This window comes from Notolabrus celidotus, chromosome 3 (genome assembly GCF_009762535.1).
Source record: "Notolabrus celidotus isolate fNotCel1 chromosome 3, fNotCel1.pri, whole genome shotgun sequence".
NCBI lineage: Eukaryota > Metazoa > Chordata > Actinopteri > Labriformes > Labridae > Notolabrus > Notolabrus celidotus.
Genome location: NC_048274.1, coordinates 19,371,736 through 19,393,454, shown reverse-complemented (window position 1 = coordinate 19,393,454; position 21,719 = coordinate 19,371,736). Strand labels below are relative to the sequence as shown.

At 40.3% G+C, this 21,719-nt stretch overlaps 1 protein-coding gene across 7 annotated transcripts in view; it reads left to right on the top strand.

Annotated features, from left to right (window-relative positions):
• The window catches only part of LOC117810421 (A-kinase anchor protein 13), a 142,379-nt gene that overhangs the window by 84,106 nt on the left and 36,554 nt on the right, over window positions 1-21,719 (top strand). For 4 of the 7 annotated variants that reach the window (XM_034680257.1, XM_034680254.1, XM_034680258.1 and 1 more), the window contains 4 exons: window positions 9,109-9,254; window positions 12,062-12,435; window positions 19,412-19,589; window positions 20,032-20,134. In XM_034680257.1, coding sequence (XP_034536148.1) covers window positions 9,109-9,254; window positions 12,062-12,435; window positions 19,412-19,589; window positions 20,032-20,134 — 801 coding nt within the window. Of the gene's footprint in view, window positions 1-9,108; window positions 9,255-12,061; window positions 12,436-16,040; window positions 16,089-19,411; window positions 19,590-20,031; window positions 20,135-21,719 lie in introns of all 7 variants that reach the window. The other 3 variants (XM_034680256.1, XM_034680253.1, XM_034680252.1) reach the window with 1 other exon arrangement.

Below are 21,719 nucleotides of genomic sequence, written 5' to 3'. Positions count from 1 at the left end.
CTCGAGGACCGTCCTTCTTTTGGGTGACAGTTTCTATCCACTGTACCAACCCGTAAGACAAATCCTAGTCTGTAGCACTTTGGATCCTGACATATACCGGTACTTAGATACAGACACACCAAGAAGGGAAAAGGGATCCTCTGACCTTCACAAGATGAGTCTGTCTGCAGAGAGAGCAGTCTCAATAAAATAGACCAACAGATCGATGAGCTGCATGAGGCTGAAAACAAACTGCTTTTTTATCGGCGGTGAAAACAGATGAAACCGAGAGGAAGAGAGAAGAAAGATCATGATGGATGAAATGAAGTCATATGGACATAAATAAGACAAAACAAAGAGAGGATGTCAGGAAACCAAAAGAAAGAAAGTGTCACAGAAATAAAGTGGAAGGGTGGGTGAGGTTGGGATTTCCTCTGTAGCAGCTGGAACAGGTTGACATCACCTCTTTGGTTGAAAGTTTCCCAAACAAACTCATCAGAGACCTCCAGCGTGTCCCTCTGTCTCTAGGCGAAGAACATTTGTCATTTCCCTTTCCACCCATGCGTTTGATTGTTTGGATTGTAATTGAGGTTTATCCTGGCATTATTCACACTCACTGTGCCCTCAAAACTTCCCACAAGTGCTAGTAAGATTGTTGAATCTTGAGTGTGAACGAGACACGGATGTCAGACAAGGATCAAACTCAGAGGACTCTAAATAATGAGTTGTTATAAAATATAATGAAATGAAAATGTGCATTATGTATATTTTTGCTTAAATCAAGCCAGGAAAAGTTTGTTGAAATTAAAAGTCTCTTTTCCTAGAGTGTCCTGGCAGCCACACAGCTAACAAATTCATTCATTTTTAGATCTGTGATTTTAGAAATAGTTTTGAAATAATTTGCATGATGCGTCTTAGTCAGAGGGTTGTCAAGTTTCATATAAGGAAAAACCTGTCAATTCACAGTTTCAAAAATGCATTGCAACAAACTCAATACTTAAAACAGACTGATCGGAAGTTAGGGGATTGACCTGCTGTTGTCAGTGTCAAAGGTCAGTGTTAATGGGTCGACGCAGGATATTGAGTCACAAAACCACCCAGGTCAAGGTCAAGGGTTTGACATGATTTATACTCTGATCTGTTTGAAGTGTCAGACAGTGTTTAACCATGATGCATGGCAAGTTCTTTGTGTTTTTTGTTTGGATATCAAAATAGTCTTACAAAATTAGTCACCAAGACTAAAATTTCCACGTTTAGTCTCATTCCAAACTCCAGTTTAGTGACTGTCCAGTGAAAACAACTGAATCTTTTTCACATGTGCAGAATCTGCAATGGGTTGCCTGCGGTGCACGATGCTCCATGGCTGCATCTGCATCCCATAATGTAGCGGGTCAGTGTGTTTTCAGAAGGCCACAGTATGCATGCCTTGCTGCCTGTGGCTTCAGATTCATGCTAAAGTGTTGTTTGTAATGTTGCATGATATTACATTTATCATGGCTGAAGCTGTATCCTGTTTGGCTCAGCTGGATTTGGTAACCTTTATTTATATAGGAGGAGACACACAGGGTGTGCCTTGGCTTCCAGGCAAAAATAATACAGTGAGCATGGAAAACAAAGATATGGGGGTAAATGGTAGTTGCATGAATCAGAGTTAACATTTAAATTACAGTTTGGTAAAATAGTGTGCAAGGAGCTGCACACTTCTGTTCAAGGGAGGCGGCAGAGGAGAGATTTTTTAGTGGAAAAAAGGGGGAGGCTCAGTGTCGGCAGCATTCTGACGTACTTGTGAGGAAGTGTCATCATGCATTGCATTTCTACACACTTTTTATACAAAAGGTGTAATTTGTATGTGGCTAAGAAATAGCTTGCTCAGATGCATGGATACAACATTTTAAGTCCCAGGCTTTGAGTATTCCTGATACAAAGTACTGACACGATACCAGTGTTTAATGATAACTTGTAATTCTCTTTGTGAGGGTGACACTGGGAATCATTTATGACATCAGGCTTTATTAACTTTGTTTAACACAATGAAACAAATAAGTAAACTGTAACCTGAATTAATTGTTATCATAGTCAGCAGTCTGAAACCTGCAAAGGCATCACTCACCTTCAGCTGTGTCATTAAACCTTCCCTGAATATGAGCTGTGTTGCTGTGCATGCAAAGCAACTCAACTCAACTCAACTCAACTTTATTTATATAGCACCTTTCATACAAAAAAACATGCAGCTCAAAGTGCTTCAGAGAATAACAGAGACAGAAAACGACAGCAATGGTAAAATTAAAAAAGGCATTATTATAATAAAATACTTCAAAATTAAATAAAATAAATACAGTAAAATTAATAAAATAAGTAATAGTGGAAAGACAAGTTAAAAATAAGGTTAACAAGATCAGATAAATAAATAAATAAATAAATAAATAATTAGATAATATAAATACATGTTAAACTATGATTAAAATTATAATGATTAAGATAAGTATGATTAAAATAATAATGGAAGTAATAATGATAATGCAGTCCAGGGCTAAAAATAAATTACTCCAAATTAAAAGCTAGATTAAAAAGATAAGTCTTAAGTTTACTTTTAAAAATACGCCATTTTGATGTCCAGAGGCAGAGAGTTCTATAAAAACAGAAAGCTCTCTGGCCGCCGCTTGTGTGAGACACATGAGGAACATTTAAAAGGGAAGCATTCGAGGACCTCAGTGATCGGGCTGCAACATACAATGACAGGAGATCAGTGATGTATGGAGGAGCAAGGCTGTTAGGAGCTTTAAAAACAAGTAAAATGACTTTAAAATCAGTTCTAAAAGAAACAGGGAGCCAGTGAGTTTTCGGAAAATGTGTTATGTGATCAGTTTTCTTTTTTCGTGTTAGCAGCCTTAAATATGCTCTATCATATTGTATGTGGCCTTTTTTTGCATGCTGCTAGTATTGTCTCCCAGAATAACCTTCACTCTAGTTAACTGCATGCTCAAACTTTGTTGTTAGCTTCCACCATGCTAGTTGGCTCTGCCTTGCAAAATGCACAGGCCTACTAGCACACAATGTAGTTTGTATCTATAAACCAGGTGACCCCAAACTTTTTATTCAGTGACCCTCAAAATAACAGTGCCAGGGACTGGAGACCCCCACTGTCCAGATGTGTCTAGTTCTGTGTTGCTCACAGAACTAGTAGGCAGATCCAAAAACCTACGTATATCTGTGTAATTTAAAGAAGGCTATCGCAGGATAATTTCTTTAGGGGTCATGTGGCAACAAAGTAAAGAAGAAAAAATGATGATGTTTTATATCTACATTGTTGTATCTAAAATGTATCTACAAATGTTGTGTATGTTTTTACAACAAAGGATAAAATATGCAATTTTAGATCATTCTAAGTTTTTATTGATTTTTGGAAGGCATCTTGCGATCCCCCAATCAGTGTCTCGCGACCCCCACTCTGGGAACCACTGCTGTAAACAAACAACAGCACAGAACTGGGTGAGATAGATCCCCATGTATTGGCCCTTTGTCACCTGCCCTGATACCTGATCTACCTTTGAGCCAGTGTCAGACCAATATCCAATTTCAGGATCAGTGCTTCACTAACAGCTACAGGCTGGATGGAGTTAGTAGCGATTGCCACTTAATTGTCAGCCTTGTTGAGTAACTGACAGCTTGTCAGTCCTTCTCAAGGAAAAAGGCCAGGCTCGTTGAATGTCCTCTGTAAACGTAGGACAAATATCTGAGTTTATTTGTGTACATAAATAATGTTTTATCTTGAAGTACTTAGAAAATCTGTACTAAGGAAAAACACTTCAGGTAGTCTCTGTGAAGTCTTATCTCCTCGAGCAGTTTGAAAATGTGCAGAGGAGATTGATTCCAAGCAGAGTGGCTTGATGGATACTTCATCATGTTGGTTATTACTCACCACATTCATTGTTTTAGACTGGATGATTTGTTTGGATCATATCTACTTTAAAAAAAATTTCCTTCTGCCATATTCATCTTGCAACATGAATTTATCCTCCTGAGTTCTGGCCAGCTTCTCGTTTTACTGATATTTGTCATTCATTTTATACTGCAACAAGAAGCCCAACGACCGTCAAGCCACTGTTTGCATGTCAAGCAGAATCTCCAGGGTGTCAGTGACCGAAGGAGGTGCAGCGTATCCATGACAATTTCAAACGATCAGTGCAGAGCTGGAATATTTAATCCATGGATTCATGAGACTGGTGATGAAAACATTCTTCCCAAACTAAACTGATGATTGATTGCTTTCTTCAGTCATTCTAAAACAGAAATGACAAACATTTGCTCATTCCAGCTTCTGAATGTGAGGACTTGCTGCTTTTCTTTGTCATTTATGGCAGTGAGTGAGCCTCTGAATTTTGGACTGTTAAAAGAACAAAGAGGCATTTTGAAGATGTCACTTTGGACTTTATGAAACTGTGATAGTCTTTTTCTCTGTTTTCTCTTTTTAATATATTTTTTTATTCTACCATAATTGATTATAAAACTACAAGTTGCAACTCTAAACCTGTGAGGGTAACTATGAATGGCATCACAGTGATGCATGTACTTAAAGTTTGAGATCTGGTTAAATTGAGTCTCACCTTTTTACCTTCTCTTGCTCCCTCTGGTCAAATTGAGTGCTCATCTGTGTCGATCCTGCTGATATGTCTAAATCAAAGTCAAATGAATGTTAAAAAATCTGTAGCATATTAGTCACTTTAATGTGTACAGGTGTTCACATTCAACCAACAACCTCAACCACCCACTGACACATCAGAGGGCCTTACACCTGTTCTCTCAGCTTATCCTCAGTGTGTGTGTGTGTGTGTGTGTGTGTGTGTGTGTGTGTGTGTGTGTGTGTGTGTGTGTGTGTGTGTGTGTGTGTGTGTGTGTGTGTTTAGGAGAGCAAAGACAGCTGTCAAAGCTTGCAGTCCCCTGCTAGTTATGGTGGACAGGTGTGAGGGGGTGGAGTCCCAGAAAAACTCCCAGAATGCACTTCTGTCACCCCAACATACCACTCCCCCCAACATGCACACACACCCCAACACTCATTTCACATAAACAGACTGTGATGCTCCTTTCATGGTGGATTTGTGAGTTTTAGAACCATGAAGAACAGACAAAAATGCATCTGCATCAACTTCCAAAACCACCCTGGTCAGGCCTAAGCTCTGCCAAAGCTCTTGGGGTCAAAGGTCAGTTAAGTTTTCAAATTGTTAGTGCCATTTTTACTGATATGTTGCAAAGGGAGCCGGCTGACTAGATATAATGAGGTGCAGATCTATATGATATCCCCTGTGAAAGACCTCAGAGAGTAGACTTGGCATTATTTGACAGGGAAAGATGTGTTTCTATTAATAAAACTTCTGACCCTTCTTCTGCAGACTTTTTTCTTTTACTTCAGAAATAGATGTAATCCTCTATCTGTCATACTGTGGCAACGTCTCTATACTGCCAGATTTAAACAGCTCTTGTCCTAACACTAAGATTTTAATTTGCGAAATAAGATTTGAACAGCTGACAGCGTGTATTATGTGGTACTTATTAGCTCCACCAAGCCATGTAATTAATATTATTGATACTTTGCAGCACCAGTTTTCAGATCTTTGATGCACGATACAGAAGTCAGCGTTTCATTCAAGTGTTTGCTGATTAGTCCCCCCCCCCCCCCCCCCCCCCCCTCGGGTCAAAAACATCTTAATCAGGAGAATCAATGGCTCAATTGATAAAGATGGAAATTTGGCTGCAGAATATCAGAACTTGAGGGCTGATAATTAAGATCTTCTTGTTTTTAAGCATTTAAGTGTGTGTATGTGATTACTCTGCTAATTTACCAATGTTGGAGTTGAGTGTAATAAGCAGTTAAGTAGTTTCAGGAAGTCTGTGACCTTGCCCCTATCACAGTTATTATCAGTAACAAAATAACAAAACTGGATAATCAAAACATTTCCATTAACAGAATGAAGATAGAAATTAGGCTTTACAAAGACTCAATTAAAAACCAAACTAAAATGTTTTATTTCTGTCTAATCTTCTGTATTTGACTCAGGGCTGTCAATTTTTTTTAATTAATCGAGGATGTTCAATATTTATTCACAACAAAATGAACTTTTATTTGCGTGTTTGAAATTCCATGACGTTGCATTTTGAGGAAAAAAAGTTTTTCAATCCATAAAAACAGTGCAGAACAATTATTACTAGTGTCTTCATATGATAGTCAAATTAATTAAACAAAATGTTCTTTCATGGTCTTGACTTTTAGATTTATTTAAACTGCTTCAAAGTGCTAATTCTTTGAAATATGGTGTTTATTTATCTACTTTCATTTTTATTGAAAGCACTGTTACCCATGAAGACTTTGGCTTTTGTTATGTGGCCGCTCGTTGCACTCAGTCTGATCAGCTGCACCTGAAGCTTAGCCTGTAGGTGTTAGCTCAAACAAGAAGTACTTAGCTGATATTTTGATTTAATTTGATACAAAGAGCAAATTACTTTTGACTTGTCAACTGACAATTCTGGGATTTTTTTTCTTCGTATCAAAAAACAGGAAGACACTTCGGAAGCTTCACTACAGTATGCCAAAAGGTTCTCGCCCCTGACAAGCATCCCAATTAAGAAAAAAAGAAAAAAAATATAATAAATATAAGAAAATAGAAATAAATCTTAAACTTGATCAAACCGAAAAACCTAGCATTTAAACATTTTAAAAACTGGATTAAAAAAAAAAGTAAAATAAAAAATAACCATGCCTTGCTTCTACTCCTTTCTTATTACAGTCTAACAGATTACAGCTAAAACAAAGAGCTCTGTCACTGAACAACCCTTTGTCCTCTCTCCTGATCCTCTAACAGCCCCCTCCCTCTGAGCAGCTGACTGCAGCTCAATGCTCTGCCCACACGCTATACCCACAAATCAACAACCCCGATGTGGCATTCATTAAAACTTTTGATCTGTATCATTTCCGTATTAATTGTCCCACGTTTTCCCACCAAATCCAGGTTCTTAAGGGACTGATCTCTTGTGCGCTCACACACAGACAGACACACATAAAGAACTTCCTCTGGCTCCCATAAATGTGGGGAAAATATCCCTCAGGGATAAAGAATAACTTCCGCTTCTTCTGGCAGAAATAGACCTCAGATATGATGCAAAAGAACAGACTCAGTCAATGATCTCATGCAGCTGTTCCTGGCATATGGCTTAAATAAGCTTACTGATGTACTAGACCAGTGCAGTACAAACTTCCTCTTTTAGTTTGTCCTGGGATAATATCTGAACATGTCCTTACATGTATAAAATCTGTAGAAATGGCAGGGCTGTTGTATAATAAATGTTGTCCTTGGTGCAGACTTTAGGGTGGGTTCTTGTTATCCGATGAGGGGGGCTTTAAAATAAACCAACATCTGAAATAGTTTGTGTAAACCAAAGATGTCTCATGGTGGGTGACAGTTTTATACCTGCTGTGGCTAAAGAGAGGTGGGCCCTACAAAGAAGCGTGTGATCTCGGGACAAAGGTTTCACAGTGAGGAGTTGATCTTTTGTCTTGAAAATGTTGAGTGTGATTTACTGCTGGCTCTGATTCAGGTTGTAAAGTGTGTGTCTGTCTCTGTGGCTGATGTTTGCAGACTTTGGGCTTAACATTGTCTGCGTGATATCTATAATCGCCTCTGATCAAACTTCTATTGACGGAGATTTATATAACGTCTATTTTTAAAGCTGAAGCAACAAGCTGCAGACAGTCTTTCTAAGTCGCTGCTGTCCCTGAGATGACTGATGTGATGCTGCTCTTTCTTAAAAGCAGTTCAGAACATCAATAACATTTAAAGTTGTCATTTTCGCTGAGTGAGAATCTGACTTCAGCTCTGCACTCAGGCCTTTTAGACACACAAACAGTAGCTGTTCTTCTTTGCAGTCAGCACAGAAGGCTTTGGTAAGGACAGTCAACCATTGATCGGCCAGGCTTTTTCACACGTTCTCAGATTCCCAGAAGTCCTTTCACTGATCTCTGACAGACCTGCTTATGTTTTAGAGGAGAGAGAGAGAAAACACATTATTTTGAAAACATGCTGTTTTTCTGTTTTGAATGCTCCCATTGAGGATATTAAGTTACATGAAAGTGGTATTGATACTAAAAGTACATTTTTTGTTTGATAAGATCAAGTGATTGATCTTTAAATCTATTGAAAGTAAAAAAATAAAAGCTCTTCTCAGTTTCTCAGAGTCCAAACTGATGTCTCCATATTTCATCTTGCCTACAAACTAGTTATCTAATAACCAAAAAGTCCTCTTGTACTGTCATCAATTACTAGGAAAAGCTGATAATCTTAAATTTAAGACGCTATAAGCAGCAAATGTTTGACAGTTCAGCTTGACAAATGACTGAGATAATAACCGATTACCAAAACAGAGGAAGATTATTTTTCTATCGATTGACTTATCTCAGGACCCTGTAAGGAACTGTAGGTTTGTGTTGGTTTTGGCGCCCCCTGTGAACAAAGTAGTCTTCGCTGATTTTGTCCTGTTTAAAAATCTCACCTACTCTCTTTTTAATGACAAATGCATCACTCATAAGGAGTCTTTGCTGTGTGAGAATAGGCTGTATCAACAGCGTAAAGCTGTTCACTTGGTGGTACACTTGCCATCCTCCAGTGGTTTAAGACATTACACACCTGTATAGAAGTGGTCAGTCCTGATGATGGTCTTGTTTTTTTAGGTCATAAAGACCTAAGGAGACTCACATCCTTAATCTAGAAGGCTTTCTGCTCTACACCTTTGAGCCTTTGGTCGATGTGTTGAACCAATGCTACTTTGTTTTCATCCCGTACGAAGAATGCAAAAAGAGGAGGTGCTCAAGGAACTACTCGGTGCCAGACCCCCCCCGGCCTGTTTGATGGTCATGTCTGGCCCATGTATTTGAAACACGAAAACACAACCTTTTAATTCAAATGCGTTTCATGACCAGATAAAAGCTCCTCACAGGAGCTTCAACTAATCAATCCATGCAGCTTACTTATATCATAATGTCCCGAGAGGTTTTCCTGTATAACATGTCAAGTTTCCCTATTGTACATTTCTAATCCTGTTCTCAGTGTTAACATGTTGTTGTCTTGTTTTTGTGTCTTTCAGGATCATCAGAGTCTTCACCCACGCCCAGTTTGCCCAGTAGATCCACCAGTGCCACCAGCTGTCCCTCCGCAGCGCACAGAGACTCCGGCAGTGACATAGAAAGCTTCCTGAATGCAGACACAGGATATGACAGCGTCTTCAGAAAGGTCAGACTCACTGCTGCTCCTTAGTGAACAGGACTCTGTGGGAAAACTTTATCTTCAGGACAAACAAACTGGACACTTGACCAGGCGTATGATAGCTTTATAAGCTGGGAAAAACAATACAACCAACCATTGCGGGTTCATATCTTGGAAGCTTGAAAAAAGTCTGCAGGGTGAAAGTAAATAAAAAATACAGAATATAAAATTTGCTTGAAACATGCTGTGTCTCATACTTTTAATGTATTTCCATATGAGTGATAAACCTACTTGTTACCAAACCTAACAGCAAAACGATCAGTGAAATAAATGTGAAATAAACGGACAAGGCATTTACTTCGATTTAGCAGAAAATTCAGGGCACAACAACTTTCACAAAATCCTCTATTGGCTGCTGTCCAAACATCCAGCTCACTCACGCTGAACAGCGAGAACATTTTCTGTGTTTGCCCCTGCAGCTGCTCCTATAGGGATTATACAGTATATATGAAGTAGCTATTTTGTCAGTCTATGCTTGGCTTTTTATTTATCAGCACCCCGAGGCTGAGATGCCAAACATGTACTAAGCATCTTTTCATGCCGGCAGCTCTTCTCTGCTGCTGGGGAAGTGCAAGCTGTGGTCCCTGCTGTCACTCGGCTGATGTTTAAAGTCTGTTTGAAGCCGGGCGCCCTTTGGTTATAGCTGAAATGCTTGTTTCTCTCATTTTCTGCAGTGGGGAGCGCTTGAATCATGCTTGTGGATATGTGAACGCATGTTCTTTTTAGTTGGAAACAACAATGGAAGAAGTCAGTGTAGATGATATCAGAGAATACAGTATGATGCTCAGGGTTAGGACACTGTTGATGGACAGGGACGGGCAAAGTGTGCTGCGATGCCCACCAGCTTAAATTCCACAAAAGACCACAGCAGCTAAATTCAGCTTCAGTAAGAGAGGATTAATGTCGACCATGTCTTTATTTTCAAAGATCTGATACAGTAAATGTTCTACAAGCCACGGACTATTTTGAAGAGAAAATGTTTTATCACTCTCAGACTGTGCGTCCTAGAGCAAGTCACAGTGACTTGAAATGTTCTCTAACTGCAGTGTTAAAAGTAAAAATCCTAATCTAAAAGCGTCAAAGTTTAAAACAAAGTCTGAAACTAGGCTGAGTCCTTCTTCTACTTTCAAAGCTCAATCACGTGACTCCAAAACATAAACTGCACTCACATGCACTCTGTCCTCTGAATGTATACACACATAAACAAACCCACACTCTCTCTCCCAGAGGAAGTTGTGTCGGCAGCATAAAGCCAATCTTTCATTCGCAGCTCTCCAACAGAAGCGACTCTGTGCACGGCTCTCACGCTGCAGCTGGCTGCACAATAGACCCAGTTAAAGCTCACACCTACAAATGAGCTCTAAATGACTATCCCATACCTGCGTGTGTGTGTGTGTGTGTGTGTGTATGCTGGAGCTGTTTCCCACCAAAAACACAAACCAAGGACTGTCTACCAATACTATTTGTTCTTTGTCATAAATCATTGCTTATACTACAGAGACTTCAGATTAGTAAGATCGACCAGGGACAAAGCAGGAAGTCCCTGCACAGATGGAACAATGTTGTCCCTTTCCACCATAGATGTAGCCTTTTCTTAATTGCCTATGCACACATTATCAAAAGAACGTGTATAAATATATATATTTTCAAATGTGCATTCAAATGTGTTACACTGATCATATTAAACACTTGAGACTTAACTCTGAAACAAAACAGTGGAGTGAAGTTCTGCTGCAGTGCTGAATAAAGCATGAAAAGTCTGTTTATAGCTTGGACACATTTTTCTGTTGAAAGGTTTGTTTTCACAAGGTTTGCCATCATTTATTGGTGTTTTGTTTTAATGTCAGTGTTGCTATAAAGTGGCTCTGGCTCGTTATCTTTAAGCCTTGCCATTTGGTCCTCATTATATCCCATTCCTGTGGGTTAGATAGCTCTACAGCACTCTCTTTATTCATGGCATGCATCAGTGAAGAAATGCTGATGAATATACAACATGAGAGGCTTGGTAATTAAAAGAAACTTGAAGGGCATATGTTCTGCTGTGCTTCTTTTATGTTTAAATCAGTTTGACCAATAACAAAATTAAAATGTGTTTAGAAAGTATTCCTCTGTTACCTTTGCTGGATGATCGCACAGTTGTAAATCTGTGTTTGGAGTTCAATATACAACCTGTGAGACCTGGTTGTCTCAGTTGTTGAGAGCTGAGCTGACTTTTCATCGACCATATTCACACAGCTGCCATTTTTTCTGATGTCAGGCTCAGGATGGGATTCTCTAACAGTAAAGGAGTATGTCCTTGCTAATTGTGTTCGCATTAATTTGTTTTAATTTTTGGTTTCCAGTAGGTTGTTAAATATGTTGTTAATTATGAAACAGACTTAAATGAATACTAATGTCTTTGTAGAACCAGATTTATCAGAAGGCAAAGAAAGGATAACAATTGTAAAACATCCTACATGTGTTTGATTTGTGTTGTAATCACTGAGTATGATATCAGAGGAAAACAACATTAGTTAAATTTAGTTAACCGTTGTGATCCTTGTTCACATATGAGATGGAAATGAACACTGAGGAAAAGGCTCCTTTTTTAACATTTCTTAACCCTGAAATAATCAATTATTTAACATTTCATTGGGTTTCAACACGGAGCTCAGTCATTTTTCAATTATTGAAGCTACTTTTGATTACCTTTGACAGTTTCCCATGGGTACATGGTGCTTGGGAGAGATAATTTTAAATGAATAACTCTCTCTTTTTTACATTGATGTCTGCAGAATGACGAAGCAGTGACAGGAGACAGCACCAGCGAGGTTTCTGTCTCCTGTTCCTCAACAGACGACACCACCAGCGTCGGTCCCTCCAGCTCAAGCCCGGAGGGCAGCCAGGGCCTGGAATGCAGCTGGAGCCCCGAGGAGGGCGTCCGAACAGGGGCTGCTATCTCTACTGGACTGGACAGCAGTGGCGGAGTTGGTGGTGGTGGAGGAGGTGGAGTGGGAGAAGCTGAAGAAGAGGCCAAAGACAGAGTGACGGAGGTGCCGCGGCGGTCCTGTCTCCTTAGGAACAGCCTCCGCTCCCTGTCGCCTCTACGCCGCCACAGCTGGGGTCCTGGGAAGAACAACGGAGGAGACGCAGAGATGAACCAGAGGAGGTGAGTGTGAGGAGGAGGCTGTGATGGAGTTGATCTTATTGTGTTCATTTTTAAGGATGTTACTCGTTTGTCTTGAAAATTGCTGCTGGTGTTGGTTTTGGTGTTAATCAGTAGATGTCAGCAGACCTGATGAGTGCAGATGTCAGGATTACTAGGGCTTGTTGATTTCACTCCCTCTGTGCCATGTCGAGTGTGTCCTCCTCCTGCTGCTAGCAGATGTGTTGCCATTCGTCTGCTGTTGTTGGGGTGTTATCATGTACATACAGATACACACGTGTGGCTGTGCAAGCTTATTCACGATCACAGCAGTGTGCACAATAGTCACCAGTTAACACTCAAGGCTTGCAGTTTGTTTCCGTCTGTATTCAACTGTTTCTCTGCACCAAAAATAACGTGGAGGTTATTTTGTAAATAGAATTTACCGAGGGATGAAAATAAATAACAGTCAAAAATTGCTGACAGAAAAGGTAAAATTTACAGTTATAACAATTTTTTTTTTTTAACAAATAGTTTTTGGCAATTGTCTCGCGACTTGGCGTTACATTTACAAGAAGAAAACGAAGTAAGTATGTAAACACTTTGTATCAAACCCAGAATTAAAGGTCCAAATATGAAATACTAAAGACAAAACAAGACTACAGAAGTTTCAGTAATGATCATACAGGCGCACTCACATGGACACACTAACAACAAATAGATGTAAAACAGTAAGATTAAGATCTCCACATCTTTTTTCTCACGTTTGAACTCAACTATGTCTGCAGAGCAATAGTCAGCCAACTTGAAAGACAGTGCCATAATCTTGGATTGAAAACAGAAATATGACTGCTTTGCACTTTATCAGCTGTTATTTTATGATATCCATGTTTGGCAGAAGAAGCCATTACAACATGCTTTAATCTACAGTCTCTCTTCGTGGTGTAACTAATGACACAAAGCAGAATCTTGAACTGGAGGTGCCTTGTATAGATAAACATGAGGCACCTGAGGCATAAAAGGAAGCACGCAAAGGGATTAAGACAAAACATTCAAAGCTAGCTTCCTCCGGCTGCTGGAAGTGCATGCTGTTTGAAGCACAAAGACTGCAGGGAAATCCCTGTGCTTATAGAGGTATCTCGTTCATTTAAAGCGATGGGAAAATGAGTGCAATAAAAGTCAGTTAGACAGCGTGTTATTACCACCTCCTGCTTGATTTGCACCCCTTTATTACTCAACACATTTTAAAGTAATCCTCTAACATATGGGGGATATAATTATTGCTTTCCTGCTGAGACTTGGATGAAAAGATTTGTCAGCATGATGAATTTAATGCTACAGCCTGCAGCCTTAGTGTAGCATAAAGATTAGATAAAGGGGGCTATCCTGGTTATGTCCCAGGGTAACACAATCTAACTACACCCAACCTAAGACAATGACTTTTTCAACGCAGGAGGTCATGAGTTCACTTCACCACTACACAGTAATGTCCTCAAGAAATACCTTAGAGGCCACACTTCTTATCCCACTCTTGTGTACACGATCAGTCAGGAATGCTCTGAGGGTTTTATCTTTCAAGATAACACAACAGTCCACTTGAGCAGATGAACTGATGATATTTGTGGAAACGCTGATGTCACATGAGTTACATTTTGTGGAGCGGATGTCCCAGCAAAGCCTGAGAGAAATTGTATTAAATTTGTTTTATTTGTATGTTTTGATCCATCTGAGAGAACAAAGCCATCTGTGATTGATCCATACTCAGTCTTTGCTTGTTCTGCCCCTCTAATGCCCGTTAATTCTGCTGTCGGGAGAAGAAACAAATGTTCTGCAAAGAAACAGAAAGGAACAGAGAGAGAGAGACAGAGAGAGGAAATGACTGTGATGCTTTCTCCTTTTTGCACAGACTTGCTCATGAAGTTATTTAGAACTTTTAGTAATGCATTCTATCAAATATTTTAAATAAACAGTAAGTAAGTAAGTAAGTAAGTAAGTAAGTAAGTAAGTAAGTAAGTGAGTAAGTGATTAAGTGAGTAAGTAAACTTTATTTAGTATAGCACCTCTCACAGAGCATAGTCACAAAGTGCTTCACAGAGTATCAAATTGAACAAGGTAATACAATGTGTAATAAATGAGATAATAATGAAAGCAGACTAAAGAACAACACATTACAAAAGATGATCAACAGCCCAAACAGATAAATGTGTCTTAAGCTGCTTTTTTAAAGCCTCAGTGGAAATAGCACAGCGCAATTGGGCTGGAAGATTGTTCCACAGAGTCAGAGCCACAAGCTTAAATACACGGTCACAGGATCTGAGGGGTCTACTAGGGATGACTGTTAGCTTCATATGTTAATACAAGGATCTTAAACTGTATTCTGAATTTGATTAGCAGCCAATGTAAGGAGACGGGGGTGATGTGGATACAACAAGAGTGCCATATCCTTGGTAACCATCATGGCCTTTCACAGTTACAATCTTGTTCTTTTGTAAATTGACTGCATCTTGACTCACTTTTCTCATCCATATGCCATCCTGTGTGGGTGTACAGGCAACTGACAAGAGAGCCCTTGTGACTAAATCAACAGCTTTAAATACTTACTGGATGCAACTACATTGCTACAAGCAAAGCTAAATTTACACAGTCTGTACACGTTGTTGAAAAAGTTACAAACACACAAGAACTCTACAAATATATATACATACAGCTAGAATACAAGCCATGCACTGGTTTAGCTTAGTAAGCAGAGCTGGCACTCTATATACAGAAGCTACTTTCCTGGTCACACTAGGTGTAGGATCAAAACCTCGTCCCAATATTTGGTTCATCTCATGTCATTTCATGTCATCTCCCTTTCAAACTAGCTAACACCTGGTGGAGCATGGGGCAATCGTGTGCCTTGCATCAACATGAGAACTATCCTCAACCAGAAGTTTACCTCGGAGACAGCACTGAGATAAAAACATTTATAAATCAGCTAAAGTGGGACCTTACATCAGCTGATTAACTCAGATCAAATAACCACAATTAAATGTTTAACCAAATCATAAAGAAAGGCGTTTGTTTACCTGACTGGTGATGGAGTAAGTGATGCTCCCTCACACAACTCCAAGTACCTGAAAACAGCAGAGGCAGAACAGGACGGAGAGACAAACAAGGAGAGCAAAAGAAGCAGGCAGAGAATGAGGGAGGGGTCATCATCTTTATTTCATGATACCTGTTCAGTAGACTTTGTTGTCAGCACGGAGAGCCAGGCTGGCTGTTTCCCTCTGTTTACAGTCTTTCTTCTATCATAGTCTAATATGCTTATTCAATATATCTGCATTAACATATTGACCGAACAGATTTGATCCAAATCCTGACAAGACAGTGAAAAAGTATATCAGTCAACACATCAATGTTTCCATGTGAGATGAGTGGTCTATCCAAAGTGATATGGTGTACCCCGGGGGATCATACACGCACAACTAAAGATTTCCAACTCACTGAAAAAAGATTACAATCCCACCGGTGACTAAATTGCTCTTTCTTTCATGCATTATGTACGTATTGACCCGCCATCCCCTCATATCTCCACTCATCTCAACCACCATTCGTCACTCTCTGTCTGTCTCATCCATCACCTCCAGCTCCACATGCAGTCATGCTGAAGGGAAGCTGACCTTTCACAGGAGAAGGTACTCATACATCACATTCATCAGATCATGTGTTGTAAAGATTGACTTGTTGCTAGGCAATGTTGCAGTGGCGAATACATGTAGGTGAAGCTTTTGTCGATCACTGCTTTATAATGCATGCTGGCTGATCTGCTGCAATGTGCTCTGTCCCTGCAGGCTACTGTCTTGAAAAATCGCCTTGTGTGTGTTCACCAGATCGAATGTGCAGAAACATTGTGACACATAGATGGTTGAGAAACTCTGGTGTTGTGTATTGGTGCGGCAATAACAAGCAGCAGCCTGGAGTTTAGCTCTGGAGGGCTCAGAGGACTGTTCTGACCAAAGACTTAAAACATACCTGCAGAGATATTTTCAAGACTGGAAAGTAGTCTCACAGCAGTTTGGATTCAGTCCTGGAGGAGACTGTAGGGGAAAAGTTGAGCTTTAGTTGTGCAGAATTGTCCCAGATGCTAGAAAAATGGCTTCACTCACTGGTTGAAAACTGAGCACAGACTCAGAGGAAGTGGGAAAAAGGGAGCCCTAACAACCATCCATTCACCATCAAGTCATGTTCTACAACTCTGGGTGTTCTGGAAACAAAAACATCCTCTAGATTGCTTGAATATGCCTCACTTCCACAACCCGCTGTGCTTCATAAAGAGGGTCTGATGATAGTAGTCACAGCTTAAAGAGAGCATGGTTGATTTGTTGGTATGGTACACAAGCAGCTGGTCATAGTCAGGAGGAGGATCTTGACATTATTGTAAAGTAGAGTTTATTTATGTAGTGCTTTTCACAAACCTGAGTCACAGAGTGCTTGACAAGGACATAATATACAAAGAAATATAAAAGGTAAGGGAGTGATATAAGCATCAGATACAAGCAGGTACACTTTTAAAACTCAGTTCCCACTTACAAAAACAACTAATGTAATGAAATAAGACTAACTGAATTTAAAGCCATCAACAGATTCTGTAGAATGCAAAGGATGTTGGGAGATTGTTCCAATGTTGAGTTCAGATGCACCATGAAAGAGCAGGAAACCACATCATTGCTTTCAGTTTGACACATCAGTCATCAACACATCCATCTATAGATCATCTATAGCATTTATCCAGTCTTGTGTTGCAGGGTGACAGGAGTCGATCCCAGCTGTCACTGGTCACTGGTCACTGGTCTCCAGTCAATCACTGGGTTGACATAGTGACAGAAAACCACTCACACACACACAAACACACACCTACAGGCAATTTAGAGTGACTAGTTCACCTAACAAGCTCTCCTTTGAACTGTGGGAAGAAGCTAGAGTACTCAGAGAGAACCCACACACACACACACACAAAATACAAACTCCATTCAGAAAGGCCTGACAGGCTTGAAGACTGGAACATGAAATATTCTTGCTAAGAGGTGACCGTTCTAACGGCTGCACCTCAGAGCCACCAGTTACACCAACTGTTATACAGAAACTTTTACCACAAGTTAGTCAATAGGATTTTTTTCCCATAGAACCTTATTAGGTACATATGGAGCCACACTACATAAGGACTTTTTAGCGTTTATTTATTTGTTTTTGGAACAATAATTATTTTGTCCTGTGCCTTTAGTAGTTTGAGAGCTGAACAGTTACAAAAAATGTGGAGCAGAGTGATGGATGACATGTGACAAACGGTGGCAGATTGGAAGGTCAAATCATTGACTAGTTCACCAAAGATTTTTCCCCCCTGTATGTGAGGTGCCTGCTCACTGCCCACTGAGCCAACCCAGCATCCTTGACATGAATGCATTTATTTCAGACGGAATTTAGACCAAAGCAGGACAAAAAATTGTCCAGGCTTTTCAATATAACAAACTGTTTACTAATGACACCAAAGCTACATGTTTTAACCCATGTGCTTTGTAAATTATCATCTCCAATCAGGTGAAGTACAGCTTTATGTAAAACTGCCTTATAATGGCCTGTCACTATCTGGTTTGGCTCTAACTAATGAGACCTGCTCTGAGATCATCAGGCTACATCATCACATAAAAGGAAGCACAGGCTATCACAGTAGTGGCTTCTACAGTGTGAACTGTATCTTCACTATTCTTTGACAAAGTTTTACATTTCTGGGAAGTTCATCTTTATTTCCTGTTAGCTTTTATTATCCCCAACAGGAAATTAACTTTAACACATCTACAGCATTTGCAATGGGAAAAGGTTGACTGTATACAGTGTGTATACATGCGTGTATACACACATGGAGCAGCAGTATGCAAGAGCATTGTCACTCATTTCCACACCCTACTGTATTTGCTTTATTTAGATTTTCAGCCCATCAGCCCTTTTTTTATCTCCTTTTTCTCCCCCTTACTAATCTCATCCACCTCACACTTCAGCTGCTGCCCTCCTGAAGCTCCCCTCAGCCATTGTGTGGAAGTAGTTAGTTCCTCCAGGTACAGTGTGTTTGTGTATGTGATGGTTTGGCACATGACCTACTTTGAATGGGGGCGTGTTTACATGCTGCTTGATTTGCATTTGCCGTTTTTAAAGGGCGTATATGCCTGTCTGCATGTGTTGTTGTGTGTATATGAATGCCCTGCCCAGACAATCAGTCAGTCAGTGGCTTCCTGCAACAAAGAGCATTTGCAGCTGCAGGTTTTATTCATGTTTCAGAGCTGAGGAGGACCTGCAGGTTAGCATGTAATAACAAAGGCAGGAGGCTTTCATCTAACTGATAGAGTCATCTTTATTCACAGCATTGACGGTAGGTGAGTGCGGCTCTGCGTTGGTCAATGATAATCACATAGTCATGACTCTTTTGGTCCAGTTTGGGTTAGTGATGTTTCGATGTTGGCCTGATGATTTGCTGGATAATGGAGAGCCATACAAAGCCAAGGGCTGGAGATAAGAGAGATTTACTGCTGGAGCCTTAACTATAAGCGAGCCTGTCCTGCAGCGAGTAGAGCTGCAGCCATGTAACATAGCTCATCCTGAAATGTAGCTGTAGTTTTCCTCTCCATAATCATTGCATTGGATTTTTCAAGGCCTCTTATTTCCAGTCATAGATCGATGTAATTGGGTTTGTAAATCACAACGTGGAGCTCTCTATGCTGATGCTGATGTTGGAAGTCATTTGCTGCTGCTTCAGCTGTAAATCTGCTCTGGAGCCCGGTGATAACTCAGCTGACTAAACACTGTGCAGGACCAGCAGTGTGTGTATGTGAATGTGTGTGTGTGTGTGTCTATCAACAGGTGCATGTGTTTGATGCAGCCGTAGATGTGTGTAAAAAAGAAAGCAGTGATGGAGTATAGTCATTCTTCCCTCTCTCAGGTCACCTCTGCTTTCTGTTTGTCCTTCCAGTTACAGCTTGGAGGGGCTAAGCGGGGGCCAGGAAGAGCTGAGGGGCCCCACAATCCAGGTGCCTCAAATCCTGGAGCCTTTGAGGATGCCCCGGCATGACAGTGATGACAGGGGCTCTCTGGTTTCTCTGACAGAGGAGCAGGAGGAGCTTGGGGGGCACGTCAGACCACATGACCCGGTCAGCCAACACACAATCACACACTTGTATCATCATTTTTGTCCTTTAGATTTTACATTTTCACACTGTCACTCAGCTAGCCCTGAGGAATGCTCAAAAACGTTCTCTGTCTAATCCACATGAGGGCAAAAATGCATTTGCTTGTTCATAAACAAAAATTGTAAACTGTGAATGGAACTTTGAGACATGTCAGTCTGGGGATTAGTTAGAATTAATAAACATGACTTTCCTCAGGCGGCGTCTCTCCACTCAGTGAATCCAAAACAAATTGTGACACACAACATCACAAATCATTTGTGTAGTTTCCCTTTTTGGTTTGTCGTTCTTGCTTCCACTTACGTAACTGATAATACATTATTAAACTGCATGTCGTTCACGTTCTTTTCCATTGATTTGATTGTCATGCACTGTATTTGACTCAACGTTGTGTCTCTTGCTCCAGAAAACAAGGCGCTACCGGCCTCTGCGAAACAGCTGTTCTCCCATGTCCCTGCCCCTCACAAAGTCTGTATCCATGCTCGCCATCAGCCAGAGAGACACTGATGGTGAGTGACAAGTTGTGAGGCTGTTTTTCTGTTTTCCATCACTCATCATGTCGTCATAATTTTGAGTTTCTCTGACCTCTTTTCAGTATTTTTATCCTTTAAAGTAAATTTTTTTCTAAGCCATAGTGTTTATTAAACTACAAGTAGTGAGTCAAGAAAGGGTTAAATGTCTAAAAGATCTAATATAATTCAAGTGCACTTCACATTCACAAAGAAAACACATCACAAAGTGTAGATGATGTGTGGTGATGGTGTGTGGTTTTTCTTGAATTAGTCTCATAATTTATAGAGAAACAGCAAGATATGTTGAAGTTGAGAATATTAATGTGTTCTAGATAATACAGTACAAAGTAGGTTAGACAACCATTTCCTCTTTTTTTTTAATGGGCCTAAACGATATGTATGCAGGGTTCCCACGCGTCCTGGAAAACCTGGAAAACAGTTGACCAGTTTTCCAGTACTGGAGAACACCTGGAAAATGGGAGAAAAAGTAAAATGTCCTGGAAAATTATTCCAACATGACTGCATGCGACCTGACCCGATTAAAAAAACACATCCTCATTCATTGAAAGCTGAGTGCACGCTGTGCTGGAAAAGACAGTGACACAGACCAATCTGGCTGCGTGACTTTTTTCACATATTTTCTCCCTCACTTGGTCATAATCATGCATTTATAGAAAACGGGGGTATGTTGTTTAGGTTTTATGGTAAATTAACCTTGTAGAGTGCTCTTTTGATTCAAGGAGTCTTATATTTGAGTTAAAGAGTGACCAGCGAAGGTTGGCAGAGAGCTTGGGGGTCAGTGCTTCACAACTTTTCCTGCAGGCTGAGAGCTCAATTACCGTACTGTAGCTAGTAGGAGTGCAAACGTCTTATAGTGGAAACAAACGGAACAAAAAGAGCGACACAGAAACAGCACGTTGTTGACATCGCTGATCACAACAGACATCGCCATGCAGGAAGACAATTTAAACTTTTTTAAATCTCTGAGAGAGTTCAAAACTTCACTGGAAATGTCCTGGAAAATGATCTTTGGAAAAGAGTGGGAACCCTGTGTATGTATTTTACTAATTTGATCTGTGTTGGTGTTAACTTACTGTGCTTGATTGACATCCGTCTGAAACAGTGATTTTTTGATGCACCTCTCTTGGTGGCAGAGTTTGCACCGTTGTTATTCGTGTCAGTTCACTAAGTTAGTCCTGCATTGCTCAACCCAGCTTCAGAGCTGAGCAGTGTTTGTACCTGGAAGCACTTGTGTGAGGGTGCAGGGCTTTCACAAACTCTCCACACAGTTAATTGTTTGGGTCTTAAAGTGTCTCTTAATCTTGTTCCTTCTATCCCTCGCCCTCACTATTGTTATTACTACATTTAATCAGAAACAGTTCAATCGGTTTAATCAGTACCTGCTGTGGTTCTTTTCTTCCTCCTGCCTCCCCCTAGCTGTGGGACGTCTGAGACGTAAGAGGCGAATTTCCTTCTCTTTCAACCTTTCTCCCATCATCACCAAATCTAAGTCTGAGTATGTTTACGGGGACTCTTCATCTAGCGATGATGATGATGATGATGATGATGAGGATGATGATGA